The sequence below is a fragment of the Calypte anna genome, chromosome 5A (genome assembly GCF_003957555.1).
Source record: "Calypte anna isolate BGI_N300 chromosome 5A, bCalAnn1_v1.p, whole genome shotgun sequence".
NCBI classification, from domain to species: domain Eukaryota; kingdom Metazoa; phylum Chordata; class Aves; order Apodiformes; family Trochilidae; genus Calypte; species Calypte anna.
Genome location: NC_044251.1, coordinates 16616501 through 16630572, shown reverse-complemented (window position 1 = coordinate 16630572; position 14072 = coordinate 16616501). Strand labels below are relative to the sequence as shown.

The 14072-nt window shown below is 35.0% G+C and overlaps 1 protein-coding gene across 3 annotated transcripts in view; it reads right to left on the bottom strand.

The window, feature by feature from the left end:
* Positions 1 to 14072, bottom strand: part of ARHGAP5 (Rho GTPase activating protein 5) — a 49199-nt gene that overhangs the window by 16581 nt on the left and 18546 nt on the right. For all 3 annotated transcript variants that reach the window (XM_030451647.1, XM_030451646.1, XM_030451648.1), the window contains one exon: positions 6499 to 6646. In XM_030451647.1, the coding sequence (XP_030307507.1) occupies positions 6499 to 6646 (148 nt within the window). The remainder of the gene's footprint in view (positions 1 to 6498; positions 6647 to 14072) is intronic.

The window sequence follows — 14072 nt, the reverse complement described above, 5'->3', positions numbered from 1 at the left end:
CAACAAGCTCCCAAGATGAAAAGTGCCAGAAGTATAAATACACCCAGAAAGGGCATTACTGGCTGTTACACTGTTTCTATGCAAGTACTCTCAGAATGCTGGGTCTCATTCACAGCCCAAGGGGGGTGGCCACTCTTGTCCCTTTCTATTCTGTTCAACAGAACAAGTCTCCTAAAAGCCTCAAGCTCATTCAAGCCCTTTGAATACAAGGAGAGATTATCCATCCTGAATTTCCGGATTTTGCAGCAACTATGAATATATTTCAATGCTTTACCAGCCTTTTATCTCGACAGATGCTACCGACTCATTTTCTTTGCCAAGTTCTACCTAATCCTCGTCCTCTGGAGACAAACTTTCTATCATCTAAACTTTCAAGGTCAAAATCTGTAAAGGGCCTGGCTATAACTCAGGTGAGAAGGACATTCACAGAAGGCAATAGTCATACTCAAAAAGCCTCCAAAACTGCAAATTTAACAGCATTATGAAAAATTATAGATATCAAAAGTAGTAATTATTGCATCTATACAAAAATTACATTTTTTATTTTTACCTACAGCTTTCCAAAGAGACCATACAAGGCATTAAATGAGATGCAGCTCTGTTAAATTCATTCTTTATTCCATTCCTTGTCTCACATGAATTGAATAATTAAACTCTTAGAACATGTATTATTCTAATAAGCTTCTCTTCCCTAAATTGTTCAATTTAGATTACTATATTTATGCTATCAGTTTTCTATGAAGCACTAGAAACTAAAAATTAATATTGTCAATGAAGCACACAGATAGCAATATTATACAAAGATTTTTAAAAAAATATTTTAAAACAAAGAAAAATATTAAAATACTGCTATTAATACTAGAGTTGAACATAGTTGTTGAGTATAGAGGTAAACAGCTAAATTACTAAATGACAAACTTCTGCTTATAGTCATAATAATAATTTGATGTCTCCTTCCTTGTAAACAGATTGAAATGAAATTAAGAAGTGGAATTATAAACTTTTCAGGGCTGGAAGGGACCTTTAAGATCATCTAGTTCCAGTCCCCATGCCATGGGCAGGGACACCTCCCACTAGATCAGGTTGCTCAGACCCCTGTCCAGCCTGGCCTTAAAATCTTCCAGGGACAGGGTTTCCACCACCTCTCCGGGGAACCTGTTCCAGTGTCTCACCAGTCATGGTGAAGAACTTCTTCCTAACATTCAATCACAATCTACCCTCTTCTAGCTTCAATCCATTCCCCCTGGTCCTATCACTACCTGACATCCTAAGATGTCCCTCAGCAGGCCCCATTCAGATGCTGAAAGGTTACAATAAGGTCTCCTCAGAGCCTTCTCCTCTCCAGACTGAATAACCCCAACTCTCTCAGTCTGTCTTCACAGGAGAGGTGCTCCAGGCCTCTGATCATCCTCGTGGCCCTTCTCTGGACACGCTCCAGCACATCCACGTATTCCTTTTTATAGTTTGTAATACTTTTTAGTTTGTAATATTGGTTTGTAATCAAGTTATACCAAACATTTCACCAATGTATGATTCATACAAAAATTAAAACCAGAACACTAAATTTTAAAAAACACTAAAAAAACCTCCCTGTAATAATACTATCCATTAGCATGAGTCATTTTTGACAAAATTATTATAAGTTTGGGAAACTTAGAAATAATCAACAAGAGTACAGGTTGAACAGCACACAAAAAACCCCTTGAAATTAAATTGGTGGCAGCGTAAAAATGTTACCAACAACATTTCCAAGCTATAAACTTGCCATAAACATGTAAACATTTTATAGTTACAAAAGCAGAAAAAGACATTCAGTAGATATTTTTACATGGTATTGCAACACAAAATTCAAATCACCCCAACATTTTAAAGTTAAATACTAAATTAGCATTCAAAAATCTGCATTCCTCTCAAAGAAAACTAATCAGAACACCCTCTTTACTCTCTACATAACTCTTGAAGAAACATAATTCATGCTATTAATAAAGTGAACAAATTGTTTAGCTTCAAATATTCTCTCATTTCTACTTTATACATTGAGAAAAAAATGAGTTGTGCTAAAAGAAGAAATAGTCTACATTGGACAAAATTTTTGTTAAAAACTAGCACATCTTATTATAGCACCATTATTCTATACCAAAACAGCCACTACAATTTTCTTAAATATCACACCTAATTATATCTAAATCCCCACATTTCCACAAATCTAGTTTGCAAGAAAGTAACACATTTTAAAAGTAACACATTTAGAAGTACATGTCAGGTGATGTAACAAAATGACCTTCTATTCAATCCACCAGAAAAAGCAAGAAAATAGACCAGAACAACTGTATCATCAAAATCATCTTTTGGAAGTCCATAACTGAATACTACACTACCAATGTCAGAAAGTCAATTTAAGTAGCTGCCCTCAAGAGCAAGTTACTTATCCATTTGCAAAGAATGTGACAGATGTAAAAGCATACCAACATCAGCAGGTTGTGTATTATGCTGTGTCACTAAGGATAGTGAAGTGTTTATGCAGTCTGTAAAAGGTTACAGATGAAACCACAACATCTTTACCAGAAAATCAGCTTTCCTGAAAACATTACACATTTATACCAAGACATTTAGTGGAAAGCTTGATTATTCACCATTATCAAGGTACTTACCTGAAAGATAAAAATTCTTTTGATAATTTTGTTGAATGAGCCAACACAAAAGAGCTCTGACAACCAACCAAATGATTATTCATCCTGCTATTATTACAGTGAATTAAAAGTATGAAAGGCTCTGATAGACACAATTTTCCTATAACCACGGACAATGTGTAAACACACAAGCAAAGTTTCCTTACAATATTTAGTCAAGCTTTCCTCATATTTCTTATCCAGAAATGTTATTAAATCTAAGATAATCTTACATTGTACATAGGTGGTTTTTTTAATCAAAAGGTTCTAACAAGATGAAGTATTATGTGCTAATGCTGCTTTGTACTACCAGCATCAGCAGCAGTACACACCGCTGCTGAAATGGAGCTTCTGATGCATCTTACTGCTTATTAAGTTTAGATCTTCTCAAGTATTTACCACTTCACTCCCTCAGTTTCTACTGCCACTAATATAAAAATATTAAGAATTCAAGCCCCAGACTATCTTTCAAAACCAGGTATTAGTTGATCCCCAAAAGATAAAATATTAACATCTGTAGGCCCTTACTTAGGATCCCTTATCTCTACAAGATCTTTTCCTCTGACAGATCCATGACTCCTTCAAAAGAAAAATTTGATTTATAAAAAGCTTTTCAGCCTCAGATTAACTTTCGTTTTTCTCATTTGTCCTTCTTCTACTGGTGTACTTTTTTTTTTTTCCTTCCTTCTCAAGAATATTCCAGAGAGCATGGTAAAACAAAAATCAGATGGTATTTTCTGCATGCACTCAAGTCTACAAGGTTTATGGTGGAGCAATAATCTTCAAAGACATTTTATGATATTATCTTCTCATCTAGGCATCCAAAACAAAGTACAGAAAACTTTTTCAGACCACATACTTGGTAGCCTCTGTCACAATTTAAATGAGTGGATCTGAAGCAGCACCTTGTATAATTTCTTGAGGCAGAGATAGAGAACACTAAAAACTAAGATTAGCCCTTCAATTAAAGATTAATCATATCTTCACAAGAAGCCTGCAACTTAGCCACAGTGCTAAGTGGTAAAACACATGGAAAGAGCTAAACTCCATAGAAGTACCTCAAAAGGAAAAGCTAAAGAAAAATGCTAAAGGAAAAAAAAAGAAAAAAGCTAAAGAAATATGCCTTCTGTAAGAGAAATATAGACAAGCCCCATTCAGAAAGAGTCAGGAGAGATTGCACTTCCTATTTAAAAAGACAATTGTAATAAACACCAGTATTTGGGTCAGTTAGTGCTGACAGACTGACTGACTTGCCAAGAGGCAGCTGAAGTACTGGATGATTCCCTAGGGCCAAGCAGCTGATACCACAGGATTCTCAAATGGGAATGGCACCATTCTGGACTCCAGCCTCAAGCCAAAAGAACCTGACTTGTGTTCTGCACACTGATCATCTCCAAAACCTTATTTGTGGCACTTCCTCTCAGACAATCAGTGATGTAAGTCCATCTCAGTGCAGGCAATGCAAATGAACAACCTCCTCTCTCAAAGGCAGCAAATACATTCTACCAGAACATTGCCTGAAATGCTAATACCTACAAAATATTAACTCAATATTAAAAAAACAAAATAAGCAAAAAAACCTCAAAACAAAACAAAACACAAAAAAAACCAATTTCCCAGAGCCAAGTACAGAATTTAAAAAGAACAACCAAAGCTACTTACACAGAATCCAGTGAACAAGAAGGAAAATAGTAATAAAAATCAAAAGTAAAGGTTTTGTTCCATCTTTAATTAGGTGCTTAACAGAAACAACAGGACAACTACTGGCTCCACAGCCACAAACAAAGCATGCAAGTGGTGCAATGTTTGTCCAACTTACACATACAGCCAGAATTATAATTATCCAGCTTTCAGTAGCTGCACAGCTGCACAGGATGGACTGGGATATACTCAACCAGCTACAGGAAAAACAGTACCTACTTAGTCACCACTTTTGAGGAGATCCTCAGGTTCTGAGCACATCAGCAGCTTAACTAAACATCTTATTCTTCAAAGACAAATCATGAGGGGAGAACATAACCATTAAATCTTCTGTGCACTTGTGTTATTTACCATTATGAGGAAAAATAAATCATGTTCCAACATTGTTACAGTTCTCTCATTCCACAAGCTGGTGAAAATCCATTGGGATAAATACTAGACTTCCTTTCTAAAGTCTATCATGAAGTCATCATGTAACAGACAACAATTTTAACAAATTATAATTTTCTTTACATCTGGATTTATATTTTTGTTTGAAAATATTCTTACAAAGCACAACATGCTGTAATTTAAGATATTACTTCTAGATTCTCCTAACTCTTCATAAAGTAATTTGGTACTCATTTCTGGTGAACCTGGTTTTTATAGCTAAACATAACAGCTATATGTAGCCATTTTTAAAGAAAAAGAACACCAATTCAGACAGTGAGTCATCCATAAAAATTACGTTTCTCTGCTTTTGCAGGTTTTTTGCTATATACAACAGCAAACACAAATTACACATTAAATCATCTATATCACTCTTACTCATTGCCCTTTTTCCTCCTTACCCAATTTTCCCTGGGTGGGGTCAGGAAAGCAAAAGCAAGAGGGAAGAAATACAGCTTTTTTCCTTTAGGCAAAGAACCAATATAAGGTAAAGGTTAAAACCAGATTTATACCAACAACTCTGAGACCCAGAAGATCAGTGCCTGAGGTTTCACCTAATTTTTTGATTGCAATAACACAGCACATAAGTCTTCAGAAACAGCTATCTTCTGGAAACACTGCTCTTTCAAGAAAGAAGCCCCTTCAGTTTTACTTTTGCTGAAACTGTTGCTGTCATCTTACAGCCAGAATTGTACTACAGAACTAAGAAAATGCTGGAAAAAGGCACTTGATGCTAAACTACATTGAACTGCAGACAAATGGGGGTACTGTTCATATTTCAGCTCTAGTCAGTCCCTTCCACACTCTCATTTGCTTCAAATATAGCAAATACCTAACTTCAGAGCAAGCACTGTCTACACACTGAACAAAACCTGGTGCTCATCACCTTTAAAAACAAAAACAAAAGAAACAAACAAGCCCCAACCATAGGTCACTCCCAAACCTCAAACCAACTCCCCACTCCTAAATGTGGACCTTCTGCTGGACCATCAAGGTCATCTTACTTGCCTCATGGTCAAACATTAAAAGGCTGAAAGCAAGGATAAACACAAAACCAGGGAACCAGGGAGAAAGGAGAGAAAAAAAACATACTGTGAAATTCCACCCTAGTGCAAACACACATATAGGTTAAAGTTTTACATTAAACTGGAAATCTGTAAGTTAAACACACTGCTAAACATGTTTCATGTAGAATTATGCAGTATTTAGAAAAGAAATACTTCCGTCTCTGTAACAAGTTAAAATGCAAAACTAGGTTTAGCAGCCAAATTAAGCAAGCAAGCTGACTAATTAAGCCGTGCCAAGTACCTGTTTTCTGCAATTGCAGAAAGTAGATTTCAGAGCTTTTTAATGTATGAAGTTAAATACAGTGGCAACAGTGAGACATGTAAGACTGGAATGCCATTGGGTTACATAATTTGGCATTAGAAAGCAATAGAAGCTTTTTTTAATTACAGGCAAAAAATGTTCAACTTCAAATGTTTGTAAAACATAAATTAAGTATTTGTGTAAATGAAGACCAAACCATCACACATTAAGCCTATGATTTAAATAACACTGTATTTTAAAAACATGGTTTTCCCCATAATTATTTATTTCTAGGAGAAAATTCTAAAAGTACTTTAAAACAGAAAATGAGAGGCTTTACTTGTTATGCAAAGTGGAATAGTATTTCCTTCAACAGTTCCTTCTATCTTACCTGTATCTTCAATGAATTGCACACATTTTTCAACAAACAGAGGTATTGGTTTCTCAGGTGTAACCAGATCCTGTAGGGGCATCCCAAAGTAATTACTTTCCCAGTTTCTACGGATTGGAGGATTGAATGTCTTAGTTTTCTTTTTCGGCTACAACAAAACAGAATTATTTAAGTAACATTCAAGTAGTCTTTAAATTAACTCATATTGCAACCATTCAGTGAAAAAAACCTTATCATAACCCTAACAGACATTGAAATTTTTCTATGTCAAAGTCAATAAAAATCAACATACTTTCAAACTAGCATACATTAGATACAAAGCACTAAAATAACTTCTAATAGATTTGGTCACTACTGTATCACATTAGGAAAAGGATGACCCAATGCACTAATAATTGAAATACTATAGGAACAAAAATAAACATACTACTAGCTTACAGTGCTATGACAAGTTTTTACAGACTATCAGCACTACTCAAAAGGAATTGACATGAATCACATTTGAACCACATCTCTGCAGAAATTTTTAGAAGACTGCTTAGTGTCATATCAGAAATAAAAACCCAACTGCCTTCTGCATGTGTCTCTTTAAAGACACTATCTTTATATTTCAATTATACTAGAAACAAGATGATGCAGAATATATAGCAATCAAACTCAAGTTAGAATTGCAGGCACTCCTAGAAAGCATGATTACTTTGTTACAGGAACAGGATTTTAGCCAAAAAGTTGTTTGGACCAAATCAGACCTAAGACAATGATTTTCACATGTAGCTTTCTTGCTTGTTTTAATATTTTTTTCTTGAGAGGGTCTTTTACCAGTTCAACTGATAAAGCACCTTTGGATGAAAAAAAAAACTTGGAATAAAACTCTATCCTAAACTTTTATGGCTAAAGCAGACTGTGAAAGCCACCTTTTCAACTGTCAACTCTTTGCATGACATTAATTTTGGACAAGATATAGGTGGTTCCCTGAATATGTTCCTTCAGACGAGAAAGAGCTTTTCCTTTCTTCCTTCTATCTGTGACAGTCCCTTGCTTTGAAGTTGCCAGTACTAAACCTGGTTCATTGGCCATTTACTCTTTAGAGGAAAAATGGTATTTATTTAGGTAACATCCAATTCAAATGAGAAGCAGCTGAAATGACCAAGCTGAAGCTAAAGAATATATAAAACTCAAGGAAAACGCCTGTTAAATGAGACAAATGTTGAATGAAAGATCATTTTAGAGACACATATGTTAATGCAATGAAAAAAAGCAAAACCTAAATGAAATTATTTTTTCTCCAAGGTGTCCAGTGCATATCCCTGCCATATTAGGATAAATGGAGCAACACTCAGACTATGTATTTCAGATCCAGCAGATAGACTGTGTCTTCCTGATTAAGATATAATATTAGCATAACGTAATAAGTATAAATAAATGTTGTGGTTTAAGTACAAAACAATCTGATACTGGAACAATAAACTATGATTTTAGAGAGTTTTTATTCCAATTATAAAACTAATACTACTAACTGTGTAGAATAGCTGGACATAGTATGAAATACCAAGTCTGTCCACAAAGCTGGAACAGAGATTTTTTTTTGATTTTTTTCCTAACTGTCCTGCATTTAGAAAAATGGTTCTAAAGGATTGGGATAGCAAGTAGGACATTACACACTCAGAGAAGCAGAAAGGTTTGTTAACCATTTGTCTACCTGAAATGATCTATTTAATCTCCAATTATAAAAGTTAGAATTTCTCTAAAGAACTTAAAGAATAAAAGAAAAAACATGTCCTTTTTAAATCAATCCAAGAGTAGAAGAGCTGACTGTTGCAGCACTACTCCATAAACATGGAATTACGATTTCACAAAGCAGACAAAGTTACAATAATAATTTTACCATCTATATTCCATTAAGTACTTTGTCTCTCTCCTTCCAGCATTTATTTGAACACTTCTCTTGTAATTCCCCTTTCACCTGGGGCAAGTGAGCAAGTAATCATCTCAAATGACAGATCTAATCAAATCTTCCTGCAAATAACACTATCTACATCATCTTCACAAAAAATACTTCTGCAAATAACACAAAACTTTAAGATATTAAAAAAACAACCATGGAGTTTCCTGATTTAGGACTTCATACTTTCCTTAAGTTGTCTGCATAAGAAGTCTAGACATGCAATTTCTTTGAACAAAAAGGAACATTCCTGCAAAAAAGACCTGGTCTTTGTCAAAAGTTCATCTGACTTCAGGAAAAAACAGGTCTTAATTCTAACAAAAATAAGGTGGTTTTTTTAATCTGTATTCCCCACTCTGAGAACATTGCATCTTTTCTGATCCACCAATCATAGCATGGAACTTCTAATTTCACACAGAAAAAGTTATCCTAGTCATTATCTTGACTAGCAGATTTAAAAGTTCTTCAATGAAACAGTATTTAAACAAAAACACTGTTAAACATTATTCATTTAATTAAAAAGGTGAATAATTTCTAACAAAGACAATTTTGTATGCTTTTTCTACATCATAATAACAGAAGGATTAATAGGCATCAAGTGAGAGAAGACCCAGCACACAAAAGTTTTTGTTAGATAATCTTAGCAAAAACCTCATTCCTTCAGATACCACTGTTTCATGTTAGTAACTATAACACAAGCACAGCACCATAAACCTGAAATCTTTAGTTTTCATATAAATCTGGGTTTTTTTCCATAATTGCCCTCTGCACTAACGTTGAGCTTTCCAGCAGGGGTTTTCACCACTTACTTCTTGCCAAAGACAACTTCTCTTCATACTCTGAAGGGTTAATGGCAAACCTACAGCTGATCCTTTGGCAGGAAAGCATTTTACCCCTCCCAAACTTGCCTTGCATTTCTTATACCAAAAGTATTTACCTGCAATATTGTTTTAATTACAGTAGTTTAATTACTGAAACAGTGTTGCAAAAGATTAGCTGAAGTTCTTATTAAAAGACAAGTCAAACATGAAAACATGTATTCTAGCACAGCACAATATTAAAATCATTATTTCAAAACTAGAAATATTATCATAAGAAGAATAAAGCCACGATAATGTAGATTTAAAGTATACTCAAAATTAACCCTCTTGACTGTAGGTAACCAATCAAGCATCTCTCATCTTCTAGAGAGAAACTAGGCAGCTCTGAATCTTGAGAGTGTAATGCACTCAAATGCAACATTTAAAAGTTTACATAGGAAACTAAAAAACTGGACAAACCTATCTACTAAACGCCATTATGGATGGGCTGATTACTAAGTCCTCTGAGTCCAAGAGGAGCTCCCTTTTTTTTCCCCTCTCACCTCGATCCCATCAGAACTACCATAATAATTTCTTTACCAAAGGAGAAATTCAGCCACTCCTCTACCTCCAACAGACTTCTACTTTTAATACACAGGATATTTTCTGCCTGCTTCATTTGCAGTAAGCCCTAAGGTCACAGTAGGCAAAGTCAGTATTTTCAGGACTATTAAAATACTTCATAAAACCAGGCACCATGAACAGCATTCATTTTATTGGTGCAATAAAGAATTGGCAATCTCTAATTCATGGTTAGTTCTTCAGAAACTGTATGATGAATAATGCAAATGATGGTCCTTAACATGCTCTCCCTTCCCCTCATGACTCCTGCCATTTTTAGAGCTGCAGTCTGCTACACTAAGTTTTAACTACAGAGGTTTAAGAAAGCATATGGCTCCAAATATGCAGTTTTAGGTTCACTTTTAACACTCTTAAAGTACAGATTTTGGTACTTCCTTTACTCCTCAGGAGGAAATAAAACATTTTAAAAATCACTGCACATACCAATCTGAAGTAGACAGTACCTTGCTAAATCAACCACTGCATTTACACAAAAACTGAATAAAAATAGAAGTTGATCTCTCATCTCTCACGTTTATCATAGTCTTATTAAAACTGAGATCAACATACATGCAATATACAGTTCCTGACACCATTTCAGCAATAGCTGCAACATAACATTTAATGTAGCTTTGAAATTACAGTAAAAGCAAACAAGTTGAAGCAGAGAAAAATGTCAAATATGTACCGCTCATATTGTGTTCTAAAATAAGTTACAGTATTCATCTAGGTGCTGGTGGATTTTCTTGCTGAAATACTGAGAATTTTTCAGATTAAACTGAAGTAAAAGGCAACTAACAATCACTTTGACATAAAAGAAAATGGAAAGAAATTCACAATCTTTTTCAGAAGCAACAAATCTTGTTTGCAAACAAAGTTACAAGGCAATATTTTAAAATTGCCTTTTTTTTTTAATGGCACAGGTGGAAAAGTCACCAAAAAAACCCAAAACAACAAAAACAACCCATCCCACACCCCTCCCCCCAAAAACCAACCAATCAACCCACAACCAGGTCTTGAATAATAAAAGTATTGGTCAAAGAGCAAAAACAGTGAAACTTTCTCAGATATCCTAACTTTTAACAAAGGCACATTAAAAATTATCACCAGACAGCTAATTTACTATAGAGTTTACAAGACCTGTTGTTAGGATTTCTTTTCAGAGTAATTTCTTACATCTGAAAAAATTAAAGATACTCATACTAATCTTAACCCTACTTTTACAGATTTATTAACCAAATAATGCTTTTATAACAAGACAAGAAGCCCACAGAATTTGTTTCAAGATAAGGCTCTGCCTTTCCCTTCCCAGAAATTTATTCAGGATATTTTCTGTTCTTTATGTGCTGGGAAAGACAAAACCTAAAACTATACCAGGTAAGAGGAGAGAAAATAGAGCCCCTGTTGGATACTCAGTGTTCACAAGATAAGAGCTCTAAATGAGGTGGTAAATTTTTAATACTCATCAGTTCCATAGTAAACAAATAAAAATGTTATTCATTGTAACTACACAGAATACCTACTGGTTTCCAGATCCAGAAAGCTTCCTGCTGTATAGGGAATTAACTAAATTAACATAAAGGTCCAAAATAAACTGCAAAAGTTTTACATAGTAATAATAATAATAGATAAATTAGTAATAACTGGTATTTTTAAAAATATGTCTATCAAGCTTATTTACACATGAGAAGAACATGGTGAGAACAATGAGAAGCCAAGGAGCACTGTGGTTTGGGCCTTATATTAATGCATAAACTGTACAGTTGCAGCTTTAGGGTTATTGCACGTACATGAAAAGGTTCCTTCTGAGATGTAAGGCTTCCTCCAGCAAGATCCTTATCCTCTAGGAATGTTCACTGCCCTTTCATGTCCTGAAATTTTCTGCATTTTCTCTGTTGCACCATGTCTCCAAACTCATCAAGTTAAATGAAAGAAAAATTTAGTGTATTATGCAGCCTACAAGGCTGCTACTTTTAAAGAGACTGGTGTGTAACAACACAGCAATATGCTATACTAGACCATACTATTACAGTTGTTAAAGATTTCAATTGAGATAAGCATCTACTTTTAGTTCCCACTTGCAATTTTTTAAAAAGACACAGAGTTGAATGAGCAGACATCTCAGCTGGAGAGGTCTGGCAAAGCAGAAATGGCTGAGGCAAAGTGGCTTATAAACACTGTACTCTGTGCTTACTTACTACAACTGTGTGAACCCTCATAAGGAAACAAACACAGAAACCATGCTGATATAGGGGAGAATTCACACTGGAAAAGGCATTTAATCTGAGATACTTTGCATAGTATCATACAACAAACTTTTACAGAAAATCACTAAGGTGAAAAAAACCATAACAAATACTGGCACACAAGAGGTGCTTTAAAGCTTTCAAGCACAGTATGCACACACCAACTTGGATAGTAAGTCCTATGGGTGTGAAGCCAGACTTGTTTTGTTTTTTTTCTCCTCTCTCCTTTTCTTCATACAGTTTTCTACCAGGAATTTTTTTCAGAACATTTGGAAACATGGTAGTAACGTAGAACATGATAAAGGTGGATGTATTGCAAGTTAAACTATGCTACAGCAATTCAACCTTCTCCACTGTAAGCAGGTGTTTTCTTCTAGAGGCAAAGACACTAAGTGATCAGTTGGTTTTACCAATCTGGACCTCGATCAGGAATTTGACAGTGGTCTATAGGAAACTACTGTGACAACTGAAGTAACAGAAACAGGATGATGTTCAACACAGGAAAGGATAAAGTCACAGACTGATGGAAAAGCCAGGCACCGAACCCTGCACGTAGCATGTACTATAATGTACATGTACTATCAAGTGCATATACTATGTACCACCTGCACTGGTTGATAGGAAGTCATTAGCTAGAAATTACCATAGAGAAAATAGGCTAAAGGTTTCTAAAGTGTCAATAACTGCAGGTGAGAAAAATTTGGATGCAATCACACAATTGTGTCAGGTAGTAATTTCTAGTACAACAAGAAATACACAATAAATATGAAGATTGTATGATGCACTGTTATGATGTTCTTTGCAATGCTATCTACTGTTTCAGCTCTCCTCATTCGAAAACAGAAGTTCAGAGAGAATTAAAAAATCTTTTTTTTTCTTCTAAAAAACCCTCAGGCCAAAGAAGCAGACATACTCTCTTAACCTCTTTGGAGGTAACAGACATCACAAAAGGAAAAAAACCCAACATTTCAGGAGTAAGGTTACCACAAGGAAAGATGAAAACTGGAAATTTCAAGAAGATTCCTCATCAATACAGAGGAAATAGAAGCTCTGGAGTGTTAAAGAATTGTGAGAATGAGGGGATAAAAGTTTCCAAAAAAATTGTTATTAAAAGCAGAGTTCAAGGATGCACCTTCCAGTTCTGACTACCAGTATGTAAAAAAAATATGTGAGAACACAAACATGACAGCAGCAACGGGCAAATAATTAAGACCAAAGTACATTTTAACTGGTCTCAGTTTAAAATTGTTTAATTTCCTGTGGTAGTAAGCAATGTTAGAGGATTTGCAAGTAACATTACCTGATCCCCACAGATTTGCCATTGCTATACTTTCCCCAGTAAAACATTTTAATTTATGCTTCCTAATAGCAACATGCAGCACAATTCTGAAAATCTACTTCTGCTTTTTATGCAGTTCACAATAGACTTTTTTAACAAGCTTGATACATATGTGTTACCAGATCAGTCAAACTCAGACTGTTAATTCCAGGGCTGTAAAAAGGAAATGTTCCGTTTTCCCATTCTATTGTTATCACAAATCCATTCCTTCTTCCTGTTTATCCCACCTGTCCCCTTTTTTCCTTCAATTTTTTACCTGAATCTTACCATCACTCTATACCCACCCTCTCCATCCCTGTATCTGTCCCAGTGCCTATGCCTTTAGATGGCTCCATGATGTAAGCTGGGAAGCTGGGGTCTGAAAGCACCAGGAGAGAATAAGCATCCTTCAGCAATATCACATCTCTTTCTTGAAACACAGTAACTTTAAATACTGCCTAATTCTAGGCCTGCCTTTAAGACATTTTCTACAACTTCCAAAAGGAAAATAAATACCACCTTAAGAAACTCTCACTGTGCTTCACTTTAACGACCCCCCTAAAAAAAACAAACCCAAAACAAACCAACGCCCCCCTTACATAGTTTTCCTTACATAGCTTTTTTTTTTTACCGAAATGTAAAAATAT